At 48.5% G+C, this 20,640-nt stretch overlaps 2 protein-coding genes and 1 pseudogene across 4 annotated transcripts in view; 1 reads left to right on the top strand and 2 right to left on the bottom strand.

Annotated features, from left to right (window-relative positions):
* Nucleotides 1-946: 946 nt before the first annotated feature.
* Nucleotides 947-13,767, top strand: COG1 (component of oligomeric golgi complex 1). Of its 2 annotated transcripts, none has more exons than XM_035026129.1 (14): nucleotides 947-1,261; nucleotides 3,490-3,734; nucleotides 3,886-4,067; nucleotides 4,210-4,380; nucleotides 6,476-6,632; nucleotides 7,357-7,567; nucleotides 7,942-8,733; nucleotides 9,550-9,696; nucleotides 10,163-10,324; nucleotides 11,103-11,230; nucleotides 11,700-11,808; nucleotides 12,252-12,361; nucleotides 12,440-12,518; nucleotides 13,578-13,767. In XM_035026129.1, the coding sequence occupies exons 1-14, from the start codon at nucleotides 947-949 to the stop codon at nucleotides 13,713-13,715; spliced, it is 2,946 nt and encodes a 981-aa protein (XP_034882020.1). In that variant the 3' UTR covers nucleotides 13,716-13,767. The 2 variants fall into 2 exon arrangements, with proteins under 2 accessions (XP_034882020.1, XP_034882021.1); XM_035026130.1 differs by having other exon boundaries at nucleotides 12,984-13,767.
* Nucleotides 12,628-20,640, bottom strand: part of FAM104A (family with sequence similarity 104 member A) — a 20,018-nt gene continuing 12,005 nt past the window's right edge. The window contains exons 3-4 of one of the 2 annotated variants that reach the window (XM_035026134.1): nucleotides 17,210-17,272; nucleotides 12,628-15,012 (exon numbers count right to left, since the gene is read on the bottom strand). In XM_035026134.1, coding sequence (XP_034882025.1) covers nucleotides 14,779-15,012; nucleotides 17,210-17,272 — 297 coding nt within the window. In that variant the 3' untranslated portion in view covers nucleotides 12,628-14,778. The remainder of the gene's footprint in view (nucleotides 15,013-17,209; nucleotides 17,273-20,640) is intronic. The other variant, XM_035026135.1, reaches the window with a different exon arrangement.
* Nucleotides 17,660-17,832, bottom strand: LOC118024471 (annotated as a pseudogene).

Below are 20,640 nucleotides of genomic sequence, written 5' to 3'. Positions count from 1 at the left end.
AGGAACAAGTGCGAAGTTGCTCTCGCCCATGAACACGAACGGACCCCAACTCCACCCCGGGCACCGCATTCGGTCATGGGCCCAGAAAACAACGGTAACAACGATGCCACACAAGGCTGCACGCCCGGGGCCAGCAGGCGCCGCAACGAGCGAAGCGGTCCAGCCGTGCGGGGCCCTCGGGCGTCCCGAGCAGACGGCGCAGTCGCACCGCGGGCGCAGGGCTCGGACGCCGCGAGGCTGCACCTGCACTGGGCGGGACTTTGGATCCCGCGACGCTGCGCGCGCAGACCGCCAACGCCAGCGATCTACCCCACCCGCCCCGCCTGAGTTTAAACAACAACAACAACAGGGCGCCTGCGTGGCTCAGTCGGTTAAGCGACTGCCTTCGGCTCAGGTCATGATCCTGGAGTCCCGGGATCGAGTCCCGCATCGGGCTCCCTGCTCGGCGGGGAGTCTGCTTCTCCCTCTGACCCTCCCCCCTCTCATGCTCTCTGTCTCTCATTCTCTCTCTCTCTCTCGCAAATAAATAAATAATCTTTAAAAAAAAAATAAAATAAAATTATAGTAACCAGGGCGCCTGGGTGGCTCAGTTGGTTAAGCGACTGCCTTCGGCTCAGGTCATGATCCTGGAGTCCCGGGATCGAGTCCCGCATCGGGCTCCCTGCTCAACAGGGGGTCTGCTTCTCCCTCTGACCCTCCCCTCTCTCATGCTCTCTCTCTCTCATTCTCTCTCTCAAATAAATAAATAAAATCTTTAAAAAAAAAAATAAAAAACAACAGCAACAACAAAACCACCGCCCATCCCACCCCGGCCCCGCCCCTGGGCCGCCCGGAGGAGCCCCGCACGAGCATGGCCGGCAGCGGGGCGGAAGTGGCCCCGCCCCAACATGGCCGCCGGGCGGGCCTCCGGGCGGAAGTGACCCGTCGGGAGCCTGACGGGTCCGTCATGGCAGCCACGGCCGCCTCCCCCGCGCTGAAGCGGCTGGATCTGCGCGACCCCGGGGCGCTTTTCGAGACGCACGGAGCGGAGGAAATCCGCGGGTTGGAGCGCCAGGTTCGGGCCGAGATCGAGCACAAGAAAGAGGAGCTGCGGCAAATGGTGGGCGAGCGGTACCGCGACCTGATCGAGGCGGCCGACACCATCGGCCAGATGCGCCGCTGCGCCGAGGGGCTGGTGGACGCCGTGAAGGCCACCGACCAGTACTGCGCCCGGCTCCGCCTCGCCGGCCCGGCCGCCCCGCGGCCGCCACGGGACCCGCAGGTCAGCCCCGCACTCCCGGTCCCGCCCCAGCCCCGCGGGGACGCGGCCGCCGGTCGGTCCTCGCCCCCCGCGCGAGCCTCACCTGCCTCCGGGGAGAGCCTGCCGCCAATTTCTGGACTCCCTTCCTCGGGGGAGGGCGCCGGCGGTCCTTTCGCTGGCTGCTGGCCCGTCGCCCTTCGGGAGCCTCCCCTGACTTCCGGGCCCTGACTCCCTCACCTCTCTCGTGGCTTCGCTGGGCTCTCCGAAGTTGAGATGAAGACGCCAGGGGTCTCGCTAGACAGTTCGGCTCGCCGCCTGCGTAACGTTCCCTGACGCTTAACACCTTCCCCTCATACCGTTCATTCCTCATCCCAGTCTTTTCCCCCCGCCAGTCCCAAGAACAACCTCCACAAACCCAAAGCGCTCTTCTCCCTTTGGTGGAGTTGCTGAATGACAGTTCCAGCCATCAAGCCCCCTTCTTTCAATAGCGGAACAGTTTCATTTTAGGCAACTAAGGTTATTCTCATCAAGTTACCCTGCTTTTTTCCCTCCAAACCCTAATGATCAGACCTGGTGTGCAAGGATTCAGCCCTAAATCCATCCTAATACTCGAGCAGCATTTTGCATTCCTAAAGAAGGGGATGACTAAGTGAACGGGTAGGGAGGATGAGAAAGGTAAACCTGGAATTTGTTCTTAACGACCCCGGGGAAGAACCTTATAGGACGGGGAAGAACTTGCAGAAGTACAATTTAGCTCCCGTTTGTAACTTTTTAATACAACCTGTGTTTTAGAAGAATCCGGATTAGTAGGCAGGGCTCACACAACACAACCACAGAAGGTTGGAAATACTTTTTGAAACGAGAGACCTCATCCCTCTCCTCTGTAAGCTGTGCATTTATACCTGCCCCCTCCTAGGTGGCCAGCCTTTCCTATAACTGAGTCTTGCTTCATGGTTTATTAAAAAGCTAACTTGTACCATGCCTGACTTTAGAAATGTATGTATTTCTTATACTCGTTATATCTGATTTATTCTCAGTCAGACCCACAAAAATTTGAGTGCCCTCTGTGTGTTCAGGCACAAAGAGACAGAAGCCCCCTAATTCCTGCTCTGAAGGAGCTTACAGTCTAGTCAAGGAATTAAATCCATGGAAAGTTGATGAGAAAAATGTGAATAATTCAGAATAACAGTAGAAAGCATTTTAGGATACTGTGTGATTGATTCCAAAATACTTACGTACATTTACCATAAGATTTCTGAAGGAAGTCACTTCAGGCTTGAGTCCTTCTCAGTAAGGAGGGGCCTTCATGACAGATGAGATTTGGAATATGGATCTGGAGTATGAAAAGACAATTAAAAACAGGTAATCAGTTTAATTAAAGCAGGAGTTCTCAACCTTGGTGCTTTTGACATTTGGGGCTGGATCATTCTTTGTTGTAGAGACTGCCCTGTGCATTTTAGGATGTTTATAAGCATCCCTGGCCTCAACCCACTAGACACCTCTAGTACCCTTCTTCCCCGTCCTCATGTCTCCAGATCAGAACCATGGGAAGGATATGAATCTCCTGGGAACTTGGGAGCAGAGTGGTGGTATGCTAAGATACATATAGAGGTCAGATGACTAAAATTTTTGGTAGGGAGATGAATTTAGTTTTGAACATACTGATTATGGAATGGCAGAGAAGCTTAGCAGGGCAACAGCAGAAAAGGCTCCAGTGGGACTCGGGAGTGGTGAGGACTAAAAAAGAGGTGGGAGTGGTGTTCTGCTAAGAGGTGAGGCTGGAGGGTAGGAGTCTGGGAGTAGGAGGGTGGACTGAGATGGGGAGAGGCGTGAGGACTGCACCAGATGAAGATCTGATGGACGAGTAACAAAGAAGTCCATCAGGCACTCAAAGAAACAGGTGCAAATGTAGGGATGCTGAACATCAGAACAGGGAAGGAGAAAGCTCACTTGAGTGGTGGTCTGTAGGGCTCCATGCTGTGGAGACATCTCGAGGGTCATAGATAACCAGACTGAGATGACCAGATTAAGTTTGCATCTCCATATGACTGGGAGGACAATCCAGTGGGGCTGTCCAGCGCTCCTGACTCCAGGCATCCCACTACACCTAACTTGGAAACCTTGCCAAGTGGCATCAAATCGGGCATAATAAAAGCTTTGTACCCTGCAATACCCCCACATTTCTCCCCAAGCCTGCCAGACACTGAGCTTGCAGTGGTTCTGCGTTCGTTCTGTGCCTTTCCCTGCAGCCCCAGCAGCCATCCCAGGAGAAGTTCTACAGCATGGCTGCCCAGATCAAGCTACTCTTAGAAATTCCCGAGAAGATCTGGAGCTCGATGGAGGCCTCCCAGTATCTCCACGCCACACAGCTCTACCTGCTCTGCTGCCACCTTCACAACCTGCTCCAGCTGGATTCTTCTAGTTCCCGCTTCAGCCCCGTCCTCTCACGATTCCCCATACTCATCCGGCAGGTCACAGCAGCCAGCCACTTTCGGTACGTAGATCCAGCATAAAGATCTGCTCTAGGGATGGCTGCGCTTCACCCTGACCGGTTTACGGAATGTGTCTTTTATCCTCATGTACCAGGGTTCTTCTTCCCAAGATGTTAAAAAATTCCCCATTGCTCTTTGTCATCATCTTTCTAGGTCAACTATTCTGCATGAAAGTAAGATGCTGCTCAAAGGCCCAGCCGTGTCTGACCAAGCTGTAGCGGAGGCCCTGTGCTCCATAATGCTCTTAGAAGAGAGTTCTCCCCGCCAAGCCCTAACAGACTTCCTGTTGGCCAGAAAGGCAGCTATTCAGAAACTTCTCGACCAGCCGCACCATGGTAGATCTGGCTTCTTTCCAACATATGGTCCTTAAGAGAATGGAGAAGGGGGAGCCGAGGGAGCCTGAAGCACCTAGAGAGTGCTCTTGTTTCTGACTTTACTAAAGGAAACTGTTCACAGGAGGATGGTTTCTTCTCGTAGGTGCCAGCGTCAAGGCCCAGGTTTGCTCATTAGTGGAGCTGCTGGCCACCACTTTGAACCAAGCTCATGCTCTTTTCTACACTTCACCGGAAGGTCAGCTGCCAGATCCATCCCTGCCGTGTGGCTTGCTCTTCTCAACTCTGGAGACCATCACAGGCCAGCATCCTACCGGTGAGCTCTTAGCCAGCCTTTCTTACTTTCAGATTATTCAGCTGTTATTTACTGAGCACCTGCCACCTGCCTGCTATTGTGCTGGTCTCTGGGGATACAGCAGTGCCCTGGACAAATAGGGACCCCACCTTCGTGGCGGTCACGGTCTAAGGGTAGAGACAACTACTGAACTCACAAATACATACCTATCTATTGAAAAACAACAGTGGCAACTACTATAAAGGCAAAGTACAGGTTGACTTGGGAGCATTGAAAGGAGGGACCTCACCAGTGAGGCTTTCCCTGGAGAATGATATTTAAACTGAAACCTGAAAGTTCACTAAGAGTTAGGCAGGTGAGGAAGGCAAGGAAAAGAGTTCCAGGCAAAGGGGATGGGATGTGCAAAGGTCTTGAGGCAAGGAAGATGTTAGTATATTTGAGAAACTAAAAGCAAGCAGGTGAGGCTAAGGGGTATTGGGTGGAGGAAGAGCAGCATGAGAAGAGATAATGGCCAGTCTATTGGATGTGACCAGATAATGTAGAGCTGTGCGGACCAGGCTAGGGAGTTTGGACTTTATCCAGAGAACAATGGATAGTCTTCTAGGACCTTCCAGGCTTGTTCGTCCTTCTGTTCTATGTCCCCCATACATCCTGTGCTTTTATTTAATAGCATTTATCCTAATTGGAATTAAATACCATTGGCTTTTATGTGGCAGTGGATCTTCATGGGGTCTGGAGTGGATGCTGAGAGCTCACTTGGAAGGCTGTCATCATGACCTAGGTGGCAGACGATGGGGGCTAACTGGACAACTTGGACATCTGTTTAGCAGGGGATTTGGTATTGGTGGGGAGGGTATAGGAAGGAGGTGTCCAGGTTTACTAGAAAAGCAGCTGGTTTGAAAGGGCTGATAATGAGTTCGCTCTTGAAAATATTGCTTTGGAGATGATTGAGCCCTTGGAACGGGAATGTGGAGTGGGCAGGTGACTGTGGGTCCAGAACAGAGCAGTGAGAGGTCTGGCTGGAGACACACATCTGTGCATGTGGCTGTTGTCTGAAGCCATGGGGATGGGGGACATCATCAGGAAGAAGAGAGGATGGCAGAGGACTGTGCCTCAGGGGACTCCAGAACTCAGGGGTCAAGCGGAGGAGACACAGTCCCAAAGGTAGAAGAGAAACAGGTAGAACGTGGGGACAGCCACCTGGTCATTTTCAGAGAGAGAGATGTATGATGTAGCCTCTTCTTTTTTTTTTTTTTTTAAGATTTTATTTATTTATTTGACAGAGACACAGTGAGAGAGGGAACACAAGCAGGGGGAGTGGGAGAGGGAGAAGCAGGCTCCCTGCTGAGCAGGGAGCCCGATGCGGGGCTTGATCCCAGGACCCTGGGATCATGACCTGAGCCGAAGGCAGACACCTAACGACTGAGCCACCCAGGTGCCCCTATGTAGCCCCTTCTTGGGCTTATTTATCTTTCAACGAGGGTGCCACTCCCTTATGCCCTGGCTTTCTTCTAGGTGCTTCCACTTAATGCTTTACCTCCCTTGTGAAAGGTGAGTACAGGCTAATGTGTCATGGCTCTGGACAACAAGTGCAAGCGACCTTAGAAGGACCCCTGTGTTTCAAGCTCCGGGGGGTGCTCACGCACAGAACACGGTGAATGGGCCTCCCAGAGTCGCCCCACAGATGCCTGTGTCCTTCTTGGGAGGTCACCTCTGAAGAGCTACAATTCACCGATCAGGATGAGTGGTCTTTCATTCTTTCCTTAGCTCTTCCAGGTTGGTCGGAGGATGGTGAGGAAAAGGAAACTGTCACCTTTTACTTTGTGACAACGTCGAGGGCCGCACAGCGCTCAGTACTGCTTTCTCTCCCTGCCCCGCCCCCACTCCCTTCCTCCCTGTCCTTCGCCTTCTCTACCAACATGGTGCCCAGAGTTGGCACGAAGCTGCCAGCTCCCCGATGGGCGTACAGTCTATACTTTCCTTTTCCCCCTCTCTCGGGGGTCCAGTCTGACCTGCCCAGAAGACCAGATGATTTTTGGAGGTTGCTTCTAGGTCCATTTTTTAATATGCCTTTCAAAGGATGGCCCTGATTACTTGTCACTTGGCCTTCTCTTAGGAAAGGGTGCTGGCGTTCTGCAAGAGGAGATGAAGCTCTGCAGCTGGTTCAAACACCTGCCGGCGTCCATCGTCCAGTTCCAGCCGGCTCTCCGAACCCTGGCGCAGCCCATCAGCCAGGAGTACCTGAAAGACACGCTGCAGAAATGGATCCACATGTAAGTAGCCAGAACTTTCCTGAGGTGGCCAGGGACCACCTGGGTAGCCACACCAGGGCCAATGAGGGCCACTGAGGAAGAAGGGAGAAGCCTCATCTTCTGGATGATGCTCTGCCTGCTGCCCACTGGGTCATGCCAGGCACTTGCTCAGCCACTGGTCACTGCCTTCGTGGCAGGTTAGCCCCCACTGTGGGAGAACCAAGAGGGAATTCGCCTTTCAAAATACTACCTACAGGATTTAAAATTCTGTGTAAGAGTTCTGCCACTCCTAAGCTTTTATTTAGTGCAGTGGTTTTTGAAGCCATTCTGGGGGGCTCTAGCCTTCCTTCCAGACAGATAGCTCAGGGGGCAAGGGTAGGCCCCACCCCCCCATGTAGCCGGAAATGCTGTTTATACATATTTATAAAAACTCCGAGAGATAGAAATATTTATATTGGGACCCAGGTAAGAGGTTTTCAAATGGAGTGCTGCTGTTTTTCTTTTTTTTTTTTATGATTTTATTTATTTATTCATGAGAGACAGAGAGAGAGAGAGGCAGAGGGAGAAGCAGGCTCCCCGCTGAGCGGGGAGCCCGATGCAGGGCTCGATCCCAGGACCCTGGGATCATGACCTGAGCTGAAGGCAGACGCTTAACCATCTGAGCCACCCAGGTGCCCTGTTTTTCTTAATAAAGGTGTGAAAACCATGAATCTAATAAGGCCCAAGAGAAATGATTTTGTTGCAGGTGTAATGAAGACATTAAAAATGGGATCACCAACCTGCTTATGTACGTGAAGAGCATGAGAGGTCTCGCAGGGATCCGCGATGCCATGTGGGAATTACTTACCAATGAATCCACCAATCACAGCTGGGATATGATATGTCAGCGGCTTCTGGAGAAGCCTCTCTTGTTCTGGGAGGATCTGATGCAGCAGCTGTTCCTTGACCGATTACAGGTGAGGAGATCACATGGTCCAGTTGTTTTCTGGCCAATCCTAGCATGGTCTTTTGACTGTCTGGGGGGAATTCTGTCACTCCTGAGTGTACTCTTTCTCTCCTTACTGACCCAGGGATGGCTCTTCTGGAGAATGAGCCCTAGACATGAGCAGAGATCCAGACTCTGGTGCAGAAAGAGACCAGGCCTCTGTCACGTGGTCGGGAACGTGTCTGTGGCCATCAGTGACGACTCTGTTCTCTGCTAACACCATGTCATCCTCCTGAGCATCCTGGAGAACACGCAGAGTGCCAGGATGGACTGCCACTTGGGGTTGTTGCTTTCAGATTTCCTGACAGGAGTCTTGACTGGAACTCTTCTCTCGCTTCCTTTCAGACACTGACAAAAGAAGGCTTTGACTCCATCTCCACCAGCTCTAAGGAACTGCTCATTTCAGCCCTGCAGGAGCTTGAGGGCAACACCAGCAACTCCACTTCAAATAAGCACCTCCACTTTGAGCACAACATGTCTCTCTTCCTCTGGTCCGAGAGCCCCCAAGACCTGCCTCCCGACGCCGCCTGGGTCAGCGTGGCGCATCGGGGGCATTTTGCTGCCAGTGGGCTCTCCATGAAAGCACAGGCCGTTAGCCCTTGTGTCCAGAACTTCTGCTCTGCCCTAGATTCTAAACTGAAGGTGAAGCTGGATGACCTCCTGGCTTACCTTCCCTCTGCTGACGCGTCCCTGCCCAAGGACGTCTCCCCTGTGCCAGCCCAGAGCCGTGCCTTTGACAGGTATGCGGATGCCGGGACTGTGCGGGAGATGCTGCAGACTCACTCGGTGGCGTGCATCAAGCACATCACAGACCACATCCGGGCAGAGCTGCAGAGCATCGAACAGGTGGTGCAGGGGCAGCAGGATCTCCTCAGTGGTGTCAAGTGGCATTCAGTCCTTTTCATGGCCAGACTCTGCCAGTCTCTGGGAGAACTGTGTCCCCACCTGAAGCAGTGCATCTTGGGAAAGTCGGGAAGCTCCGAGAGACCAGCAAGGGATCCCAGGGCTCTGAAAAAACAGGGAAAGGGGAAAGCGCGGGAAATAATTCCTATGCAGGCGAAATGGCAAGAAGTTAAGGAACTCCTCCTCCAGCACAGCGTGATGGGCTACCAAGTCTGGAGCTCAGCAGTTGTGAAGGTGAGTGACACGCACACAGTCTGCCCGTGCTCACCGCGCAACCCCATCCTGGCTCCTTTCCATCATGTTCCAGGCTGGCCAACCTCAGAGAGGTCTTGTCTTGTCTGTCTGGTTTTTTTTCCAAGAAAAATTTAATAAAACTTATTTTATTTTATATCTCTATCATGTACTTGTAAGTATCAAGCTAGTGAGAATGTCAGTTGTAACAAGGCATATCCTTCTGGTCTACGTCTATTAATTTTTTTTGCATTTGTTTTCTTTAATTCAGTTGATTAACATATAATGTATTACTGGTTTCAGAGGTACAGGTCTGTGATTCATCAGTCATAGACTACCCAGTGCTCATCACATCACATGCTCAGGGAGGTCTTTTCATAGCAAGGGAATAACAGTTCTTGTTTCATGCAGTTACTTTCACTTCTCTGCGATAGTGAGATAGCGCAAATGTAAAAGTTTTTCCATTCAAATGTTTAGCCTAGATTTTATAGACACAAACTCTGGGTTTTTGTCTTTCCGTCTGATAAGAAGGAAAGACCTCCCTGGACAAGGGTCTAGATTTCCTGCTCTTCCACCCGAATGTCATATTCCCTACGGTTTCCCCTGGGGTCTTAAGAGGTGGCCCTGGACGTTTGTAAGGTAGTTACAACAAAATTCCCGTGGCTGACATGGGTAATTAGCCTGAGAAAAGTGACGTTTCCACTTGCCACCCCGCACGTGACCGACGTAGCAGAAGCTGGGCTCAAGATTACTCAAGTGGTTTGAAACACTCTCTAAAGGAACTAAGTGGCCTATTGGATATTTGCTTTTTATTACCAGGTTTTGGCTCATGGATTCACCCAGTCATTAGTTTTAGATGACGCCGGCTCAGTGCTGGCCACAGCCACCAGCTGGGAAGAGTTAGAAATCCAAGAGGAAGCAGAGTCTGGCAGCAGCGTCACGTCCACAATCCGACTCCCTATACAGGTGAGCAGGTGCCCCCAGGAGCGTGCCTGTGGGCTGGACCGAGCCAAACAGCCCACTCTGCAGAGAGGAGAAAGACAGGAAAATCAGCCAACATACAGTTCCGAGCAAGAGCCAAACTGGTGTTGATAACTTTCTACCACGGGGGTAGAGTAGACATAGGGCCGAGTAGGTAGCAGACTGTTTGAGAAGTCAGCTAATGATTGTTTTCTGTGCAGCCTGGGCTCTGCTCATTGGAGAGCTGCTCACCCCAAAGTGAAAACAGCATAACGCATAGTGCCACCTGCCAAGTCAGCCCCCAGCCACCAAACCAGTGACAGCTATGGTCACTTTCATCTATTAACTGGCCTGCTGGAAGGGGCTGCCTGGGGAGGTCCAGGTCCTGGTGCATGAGCCTAGTAAGGATATATGGACCCACTTCTCACTCAGTCGGCACAAGTCGCTGACTCAACATCCTTTGTTCTCTTAGCCATCCTGGTATGTCCAGTCCTTCCTGTTTAGCCTCTGCCAGGAAATTAATCGGGTTGGAGGCCACGCTTTGCCAAAAGTGACGCTGCAGGAGATGCTGAGAAGCTGTATGGTCCAAGTGGTGGCTGCTTATGAGAAACTTGCAGAAGGAAAACAGGTGAAGGTAGGTGTTTGAATTTTTTCCCACTAAAAACAGAAATAAAAACCTGAGGTTTTTTTCTCGGGTTTGGGCAGTTCCCAGCAAGGATGCCAAGTGTCTGCCCTCAGTGCCGGCTGAGTGGTAGTGGCGTCCCGCTCTGCGAGTTCATCATGCCCCCTCTCGAGGGTCAAGCGGGTCTGCACTAAAGGGCAGTTCAGCAGGAAGGGGAAAAGGCCTGGCGTCCGACCCCAGCACTGCCACGTGCGCGCTATGGCTTTGGGCAAATCACGAAGCTCTCTCAGTTTCTCCGGGGTCAAGTGTGGTCCCTTGGAGAACTGCTTGGGAGGAGTGGGGGGTGAGCATGCCCAGGGCGGCATGTGGCACACACAGGCTGAGGGAGCTCCTGTTTCCCAGCCCCCCACCACCCTTGCCCCTTCCCCGAAGTGTTTTGCCCTTGGTGGGTGTTCCCATTTCATCAGTGACATATTTAAGACAGGACCAGCTCCTGATTTGGGAAAGAATTCAGGAAAGTCTCCTGAGCTTCCTCAAAATGACTCTCCTTCATGCGAGGAGCTTTTCTTCTTCTAAAAGGGCAGTCTGCAGCACCCGAGGCCTTTGTTTGAAGGTTTTTAGTTTGGTTTAAGACCAAGTTTTGAATATAACTCGTTGTTGTGACATCAAACAGTCCTTGTTGAGTATACAAGGTGCTGCTTCTGAAGCAACAAGCTGTATCTCAACCAAACAGTAAGCTGTTTAACAAATCCTCTCCCTTCATGGGTGGGGATGGGACATTCGTTTACAGAAAGAAGGTGCCTTCCCGATGACCCAGAATCGGGCCCTGCAGCTGCTTTATGATCTGCGTTATCTCAGCATTGTTCTGACAGCCCGGGGTGAGGAGGTGAAAAGTGGCCGCAGCAAACAGGACTCCAGGTATGCTCACCCCAGCGGGCTCTCCCAGTGCCACCTCTGCCGAGGGCACACAGCGCCTTTCCAGAAAGCCACCAAGAGATAGCCTCTCGTTGTGCAGTAGCTGTTAGCTTTAACCAGGAAGTGCTCACATTACCAGCTAGATCAATAATGGCCACCTGTTGGATAAATGCCATGGTCAAGTGTGGTAGGTAGAATCTCATTCCACTCTCAGAATTCTGAGTCCACCTATCTTGGGTTTAATTTGAGCCTCTGGCGCTGTCCCTGACAACATGAGGAAGGAAAGGACTTCACTCAGAAATCTTAGCTGGTTAAAACTCTTGAGGATTACTTAAGCACCATGGGCAGTGACAAGTGGTACCAAGCCAGCAAGTAAGAATAAATCCAAATCTGGGGTTTCTTTAGCATTGAAATGCCATAAGGTTGGTTTTTGACCTAAAAAATGTGGAGAATAATCATAATTCTTTTTCAGAATTGAGAAAGTGGCTGACTATCTGGAAGCACTCATTGACCCATTTGACCTGGATGTTTTCACACCACACCTCAACAGCAACCTTAATCGCCTGGTGCAACGAACTTCTGTAAGTCATGTGAGAAATGTGCTCAGGGTGAACGCAGGGCCACAGGCTCAAATGACAAGGTAAACCCGCTCCAGCACTTAATACTCTAGGAGGCAGTTGGGAGGAAGGTGGGATGCAAATAGCTCAGTTTAGTTGTAAGGGCCGAAAGAGGATTAGATAAAATCTCACTCCGGAGGCAACCGTGATCGCACCCCTCTAGTTGTAGATAAGGATGATTAACGGATTAAGGTTTTATCAAGGCCTCAGAAAGAGGAATAAAACAAAAGAGCGCCGTGACTCTGAGATTCTGACCTGTGGGCAGTGAAAAAGGTAATTCTGAAGCATAAACATGCTGCAAGGAACATTCCCCCAAAGGATGGTGAGAAACAAGTAAACGGATTTTCTCTTTTAACCTGACAGGGACAAACCCAGCCTGTCACTGTGCCCTGTTTCCTGTCTGCCAGGTTCTATTTGGATTGGTCACTGGAACAGAGAATCATTTCACCCCCAGGAGCTGCACATTCAACTCCCAAGAACCCCATAACATACTGCCCCTGGCGTCGAGTCAGATCAGGTAAGGATTCTAAGATGCTTTTGCTGGGCCCCGGAGCTTCCTGTTCATGCCACTAACACTCTTCATCTGGTCTTGGAGGTTTGGACTTCTTCCCCTGAGCATGACAACTACCCGAAAGGCCAAATCAACCAGCAGAAGCATCGAAACAAAAGCCCAGGTTAGTGCAGAGAGCAGGGGGTGCACCCGGATGGATCCTGTCCCCGTCTGCCACCAAACCACCCAATTAGCTCCCCTTTAAATAACCGATAAAGAACCAAATGACAAAATGCACTAATGCTGCTTTTAATGGCGGCGCAATATAGAAGTACAGGGTTTCACTAGCTTGAGCTGAGAGGAGTTTTAAAAGATGCCCATTTACACTATCCAGTAGCCTCATAATAGAAACGTTATCTCAGGCTGCCAAGGCTGTAGAAAACAAGCAGGACAGGATGGAGACTATTTCTTGTTATTCGTAGGGTGGAAGAGTTAACCACTTAACCCAGCACGACGACTGTACTTGTTTGGAAAAAAAACTTTTGTTCTGGTGGTGGTTTCATCTTCCATTTCTTGGTTGGGTGGGAAATAAAAGGGAATTTGCTTCCGCAAGTTTGACATTTTCTTGTTAATACACGTTTTATTTCAGTCGACTGCCATCCATTAAGCCCGCAGGAGTCCTCCTGGGTATTTCTGAGTTGTGTTGTGTACGTGTGTGCTTGAGCCCCAACAGCTTGTCTCCTTACAGCGTTTAGTTCTGTTTGCTTTCTTGGTGGACAAAATATTAGCAACGTGTCCTTTCCACCTTCCCTGCCATCAAACCCAGTAAGACCAAAATTCTTAAACCTCTGGTTGTGCATCATGGGAGGCGGCAGTGAAAAGCACAGCTCCCGCACAGGCCCTCCCCTCCGCAGGCTGGGACTCTGAATCTCTACTTCAAGTAACTGACCTGTACGTTCTGTCCGTAGGAGAGGCTCAGACCGCAGAAAGGAGGTACCTGTGTTTACCCTTTTCCTAAGATAGTCCTCATCCTCAGATGTTAGTTCTGTCCCATAAGAAGATCTCATCTTGTCCCCTATGTCTTTTGCCAGTGTTGACAAAGGGCAGAGTCCCCTGACTAGAGCTATCCGTGCTTCTGAGATCTGCTTGTGTGTGCCGTGCGGACTCCGCGTGCCGTGGCGGGTGTGAGCAGGCAGGAGGGTCTGGGTAGACTCTAAGGCACTTTCCTCTACATGCATGGCAGGTTGTCCCCCCGGCACTCTCCCGAGCAGGTGACCCAACGCAGCCTGGCTCCTTGTTCCGACAGCTGGTCAGTGAGGAAGAAGACGCGTCCACGCCTTTGTTATTCAAGCTAGGTTGGCTCTCTAGTATGACTAAGTAACACGGGAACATATCCGTCTCTCTCTAAATAAATACTACATCATTTCTGCTAACGGTGCCTCTGCTTGTTTGTTTCTAAGCCACCAGTCTTTCCAGTTTCAGCGGTGGAATGTGGGCCCCCAGTTACTGTTAGGGGTTCCTTTAAGCATACAGTGAATCCTTGTCCAACGGTTCCACAATACTTGTGACTTTAGACAGCAGTTCAGATAGCTTATACTCGGCCAGCATTCCTCAGCGCCTTAATTCTTGAACCCCAAGGCGGATTCCCGGCGAGATCACGGAAGCTGCTGATAGAACAAGTCTATGAGTGAGACAAAGGTCATTACATACTTCTCTACTGTCAGAACTGTGCCGTGTTTCCTACTAAGTCTGAGATGGAGGCTTTGGAGGAGTAACGGTAGCAGAAGTGAGCTGGGTATACAAGTGTGAAAGACATTCTCTCTGGAAATACAAATATATAACAAAGAGAGAAGACAGTTAGCAAGGCTGCTTCACTGACACAGTCTAACTTGGATCTGATTGTTCTCCTGTTACAGAGGAGAGAGTACTTTCAACAGGACATCTACATACTAAGAGGTAGTATGGCAATTAATTTCAGTGCAAGACTGAATCAAGCTTTCTATATTTTGGAAAACAACTTAGGTTTTTTCATGGAAACTAGATACTCTTTACTAGTTTATTGAATTTAAAAAATTGAAGATCCCGCATTTTTAAAAGGCCTTTTTACATAAAGTAGAATTTCTAATTGACAGATTTGGAAATCATTCGGAACTGGACAAACTATGGATTCAACACGTAGATGAGATTTCCTCATACCATTACCTCGACATGGATTTGATACCCACCCTCAAAAGAATCCTATAAAAAATTGCTTCAAAGCCCCTTTGAAATTGCAATAGTGCAGCAAAACCACAAGTAAACAACTGCCTGTCAACCCGTTATTTCAAATATAGACTGAAAAGCCAACAGGCATATTTTTGTGCAATTTTTTAAAACATCCTAAGTTGAAATATCAAATCTGCACAGCGCTGTCCCTTCACAGAAGGCAAGAAACTGGCGGCACATCATGTCGGAGGCCGTCCTCGGTGCTGTAGGCTATGGAAGTGGGCCTCCTTCAGGGTCTGGTTGATGTGGAAGTAAGGGCCCTGGCACAGTGCAGACTGCTCGGGAACAGGCTGAGGGGTGTTAGGGCCGGAGCCGGCCGCCACGTGGTTCAAGCTGCTCTCCGGCCCGCTTGCCCGGTCCGGGCTGTTGATGCTGCTCCCGCCGCTGCTCCCGCCGCTGTCGCTGCTTGAAGACTGGAAGGGAAAAGAAACAGGGTCGCGATTAGGCAGTTTGCTTTCTTAAGAACTTCACTGTGGTTTCATTTACAAGACCCCACGTAAGAGCGTTCTCCCCATTTGGCTTGAGGAGCACCGGCATCAGAACGTCCAGTGAGTGGGCTTTGCAACTTTACAAAGTACGTTCACCTGAGACATTTCATTCTATGCTCATGACTGCCACGGGAGGTTGAGCGGCATTCTGATCCCCAGTACCTCCCCAAGGAGCGGCAGGGTCTAGGTTCAGGCCTTCCGACCGCTACGCCCTTCAACTACATCCTAATTCCTTTACGCATCTTCTCTACCTGCTTTCATCGTTCATTCCAGTAATTTCCAAATAATCATAGGAGGAAGTTCTCAGCCTCCAAGGGAAAGTATCAATCACGGGTACAGGGTGTAAGTGTCATTAACACATAAGATGGCTTCTGGCCACAAGTTTTTAAAAATCTGTGCAATTTCGTGGTTCTCACCTCATGGACACAAAATCGTATTCTCTGCAGAACACGTATCTTGCAAGAATACAACATACTTCTTATCAAGTTACATTAGCAATTTTGCAGTTTGATCTATGTGTGCACAAGTGTGCCTAATTTTTTTTTAATGTAACAAATATGATTTGGTGTCTTAGTTGTCTTGAAGAAGCTACTCAGAGATCCCTAAGAACTAGGGTTCTCAAAAGGGAAGGCAATGGTAAGAATCCATTTCAGAATTACGGTATGTTACAATTTAAGTATTGCACTTCAAATAAATGAGCAGCACCCTTCCTCCATTCACAATTCAACCCAATACCGTACTGGAAAGAATCGATGCATGAGAAAGTTAGAATTCTAGTAATTAACAATCTGGTGTATACTTTTCTTAACTTCGCCCTCTGATCTAATTCATGCTCCCTTACACAAAGACATTTGTTTCAAAGTCTGTACACAACTATGTAAAATCTACACGTAAGAAAAAAGACTGGAAAAAATCTGGCCATAGTAGTTATGTTAAAAATGGAGGGATTAGGGCGCCTGGGTGGCTCAGTTGTTAAGCGTCAGCCTTCGGCTCAGGTCATGATCCCAGGGTCCTGGGATCGAGTCCCACATCGGGCTCCCTCCTCGAGGGGAGACCTGCTTCTCCCTCTCCCACTCCCGCTGCTTGTGTTCCTGCTCTCGCTGTGTGTCTCTCTGTCAAATAAATAAATAAAATCTTTAAATAAATAAATAAATAAAAATGGAGGGATTAAGTTGCTTCTTTTTTTCCCCTACCTTTTACTATAATATTCTTGCAATGTGGTTATTATGTATTTTACTATAAAAATAAACATATAAATAATGTTTCCAGATAGATACTTTAAAAGTGATTTTTTAAAATACTAGTTTATTCATTTTTGAGTAAAAGTTGCCCCTAAGAGTATGTACAGAAACATCTGAAACAGCAAAGAAAGCAAAGTCCATGAAACTTAATCCATTTTTTCTTTTTTTAAAGATTTTATTAATTTATTTGACAGAGAGAGACACAGCGAGAGAGGGAACACAAGCAGAGGGAGTGGGAGAGGGAGGAGCAGGCTTCCCACTGAGCAGGGAGCCCGACGCGGGGCTCGATCCCAGGACCCTGGGATCATGACCTGAGCCGAAGGCAGACGCTTAATGACTCAGCTACCCAGGCACCCTGATAATTCATTCTTAATAAGACTTAAAGGAAGGATCATCATGGTCCATAGGTCATCTGGAGCTACTTAACAGGTTACATAGCCCAACGCCCACAAATAGTAAAAGACAACCTGTCTTTCTACAAAAAAACACAAACATGAAAAGCATTATAATGGGCTGAATGGAGTCAGACGGCAGGGTTAGCAGCAATAGCAATTAAATTTAAAGACGGGGGGGGGGCGCCTGGGTAGCTCAGTCGGTGAAGCGTCTGCCCTTGGCTCAGGTCATGATCCCAGGGTCCTGGGATCGAGCCCCACGTGGGGCTCCCTCTCCCTGCTGGTGCTCTCTCTCAAATAAATAAAAATCTTTTTTTTTTAAATGTACTTCAAGACTTAAGAAATCAAATACAATTCAAAACCAAAAATTGTTTTCCATAAAAGCTTCTCCTAACCTAGAGGGGAACAGCCCAGATGTGTGGCGCTCCTGCACCTAGTAAGGTCGTGAGTAGTTAACGAGTCAGCTACTACACTAGATAAGAAACCCACCGCGCAGAACGCTTTGTTTCCTCTTAGTCTGTTTTCTTTACTGTTTTTCGTTACAGGTACTGTCTGAAAATTAAGGCAAGAACTAGAATCAGTTTCTAGTAAGTCAAGTTTCCATCTCAAATTTTATTTATTTCACACTATAATAGCAAAGATGACACTATTCTGACAAAAGGTAAAAGTTCTTTAAAATAAACAGGTTAGAAAAGATTTCTGTACAATACTGTGAAAAGACATACCTGTGATTTCTAGCCCATTTTAGAAACTTCATGTAAAAACATGGTTTATACCAATTTTATAAAGACAGGTACACAAATGTTTAGTGTGGCCTTGTTTATAATAGTGAAAAAGTGAGAACCACCTACATGTCTAGCAATAGGGAAACTGGTTATAACACGTGCATATAATACTCCGTGAATTATAATTTTAACAATGAAATTCTACTCAGCTATTAACACTAATGACAGAGATGTATATATATACCAAGAAAGAAGGCGTCAATGTTTTTTTACAGGTTGCAAAACCATATGTACAGTATGCCAACTGGTTTTTTAAATGTTTTCAATTAGCAGTAATCGCGCCTCGGATAAACCTCATTGGCTATGATACCACCACTGCGCAAAGCTGAATGTTCTTCTTTAGTATAGACATATGTGTACACCAAAAACAGTCTGGAAGAACATATATATATATATATATATATATATGCCAGAATATTTAGAATTTGGACCTTCCATTTTTTTTATAGTATTTTTGTATATATAGCTTCTACACAAAAGATTTCTGTGCAAAGAAAATTGATCACAAGTAAGGCAACTAAAGAATGTTGCTACAAAACAGACCTTCAGGTACTTCTAACTTCAAGACGGAGACTTAAAAACTATACTGATCTTGTCAATACGATGTGCAGAAGACTTGCTTATCTCTTTTAAGAACCTCTAAAACTGCTTCAGTTACACGGACTTGCATTGAGGGGGCCGATGCTACTTTTAAACTAATGAACGAGAGCCCGTCTAGAACCTGGGAATCAGGGTGGATGCCCCTTAGGTGGTATTTTAATATTTACAAAACATTACCTATGTAGTACTGCTACCATCAAAGTGTAAAAGCAAACATCTCTGTCAAAGATGCTGTGGTTCCTATCTTCTGCCACTTGTAACCAGTCTTCTCACTACCAGGGAGGCTTTCAGGAGTATCTCACTCTCTAGGGATGAACCAGGGGTTTTGAAACTGAGGGGAAACCCATTAGCAGCCAGCATAGAAAAAGAAAACAGAGCAGAACATGAAAAGGGTAACCGTTCGGTGAAACTTGTTTTACTGCTCATGAATATATTTGGTGTGTGCTGGGTCACAAAATAAAACATCCCTATGGGACAGAGTCAAAAAGTTGGGAAGTTAGTGTTGTTGGTCTGAATACTGCCCGTGAGGTCTACTTTGTGGGACAAGGGAAAGACCATTATTTCCTCCTAACCCTAAAAAGTAAGTCTCCGTCAATGTTTTATAATCTGCACAGAAGTCAATCATTTTGTTATAAAACAAAAAAAACAAGATGAAAAGAGAAACTGTATTTTCCCCACTTAGTGGAGCTTTTTAGTATCAAATTGCTTGGGAGGGGGCACTCCTTTATAGTACACGGTTTTAAAAATTACAACTGCCAAACTAAGACAGAAGTGTTTACCTTGTTACTAGCACTGTTCTTAAGAATACTTTTATCAGACTTTGGGACTACGAAAGAGTCCTCAAACAGGAACCCCATCCCTATCCCCTGCACCTCAGAGAGACCACTCAGGAGACATTGTGTCCCAGTGGGCAGTTACAAAGCTCCTTCTCTTTCCTCTGGATTTTCAGTTTAGGCTTCATGCTGACATCTGACCCAGGTATTTTCAAGACAGATTTATATTACAAATCAAAAGAGAATAAGGCCACACTCTGTGAAATAAAAACCCCTTGCATATCCATGTGTACAAGCACAATAAAGTTAAATTTATGCCAATTCCAACCAACAGGGATCTCTCTAAATACACCAAGGCAACTCATGTCCCCGTGGAGAGGATGTGCATGCAAAGCAAGGACTCTAGGTTAGCTTAAGCACTCATGAAATGTACTAGTGTGTCTCTGTAAGTACGGATGCCGGGGAAGGACAGAGAAGAGAACTATCACGATTCGGTCTATTCAGGAATCACCTGTGGGCTCTTTTTAAAAAGTGCACCTGCCAGGGCCCCATGTGGCTCTGGAAAACGTGGCTTGAGTATGCACAGACTGTTCTGATGGCCAACCACTGTCCACACAAATGTTCATCTGCCCACTGTGTACAAGATGGCATTTTCACTAGGGCGACTTAATCAGTCAACAAGAATGTGTTGGGCTTAACCAAGAATATGGTGGCAACCCAGCCATGGAGACCGATCATCCCACCACTGCTACTGTGGGGACGGGAATCTAGCAACAGGGGCTGAGAGAACTAGGAGAGCCGCCGTGAAATGAAAAGTATTTGAACCGGGCCTAGAAGATTGAGGAAGAGTTTTAGTAAGCGGGAAGTGACAAACTGGGAGCGCGGTAGGAGCAAAATCAGAAGAAGGAGTGTTTGGGGAGGTAAAGCTAATAGTGTGGTGCAGTGGGCTACTCCAGGCACAGTCGGTCCGACAAAATATCCAGGAGAGGTTATGGCTCAATGATCAAGTGCTCTGAAGTCTGCACCTAAGCCCTGCTCAGATCACACAGGAGTGAGGGTTCTATGCATCAGGCAGGAAAGCAGGCCCACGGGAGGACCACAGCAATGTGAATCCAAGGGTATGTGTCACAGCCCAAGGGGAGACAGAAGAAAGGAAATGAAGGAGACAACTGAGCTGGCAAGTACTGGGTGCTCAGTGCACATCTGCTAAACGGAGACAGCACTGGTGAGCCTTGAGCAAAGGTTCAGGGGTGTTGGGAAGGAAACCGGGATCCAGAGAGGGAAGGAGGGAAGGCAGGTGGGACACCAGCCAGCTGGGCTGAAGGGATGGGCCAGCTGCTGGGAAAGGGGGAGAAAGCCTGCAGATGGGCTGGGCGGCGCAGAGACCCTCGAGGAAGGGACAGGCACCTCCGTGGGCTCGTGTCCAAGGGACACAACACTGGGGAGACTGTAAGAGAAGGGAGGCATACTTGGGAGGCTTTCAGGGGCCTCGACAAGGAAGGAGAGTAGACAAAGAAAGGCGGAGGGACACTTCCCCCAGCAGAAAGGAAGAGCACATGTATATATAAATCCTGACGCAGAGGACAGGGACGTTAAGGAGCTCATGTTCTCAGTCCACAGGGCTCAAATTACACAGCAGAGGTCAAGAACTCTGGGCCCCTCGGCTCGGCCTATACCCAGTTCCATTTTCCCAGGGGGTAAAGTCAGTTTAAGAGAGGGCCCGTGTATATCCACGGTCGAAACAAAACAACTCTAAAGACAA

This window comes from Mirounga leonina, unplaced genomic scaffold, assembly GCF_011800145.1.
Source record: "Mirounga leonina isolate KUSES-001 unplaced genomic scaffold, KU_Mleo_1.0 Mir_197, whole genome shotgun sequence".
Lineage (NCBI taxonomy): Eukaryota > Metazoa > Chordata > Mammalia > Carnivora > Phocidae > Mirounga > Mirounga leonina.
Note: the sequence above shows the minus strand (reverse complement) of the source record. Positions and strands in the feature narration are given on the sequence as shown.

Excerpts from the sequence above, each read along its gene's own strand:
- COG1 (XM_035026129.1), top strand. The coding sequence starts at position 947 with ATGGCAGCCACGGCCGCCTCCCCCGCGCTGAAGCGGCTGGATCTGCGC. Across the intron at positions 3,735-3,885 it reads ACAGCAGCCAGCCACTTTCG|GTCAACTATTCTGCATGAAA; the intron begins GTACGTAGATCC and ends TCATCTTTCTAG. Across the intron at positions 11,231-11,699 it reads CGCAGCAAACAGGACTCCAG|AATTGAGAAAGTGGCTGACT; the intron begins GTATGCTCACCC and ends ATTCTTTTTCAG.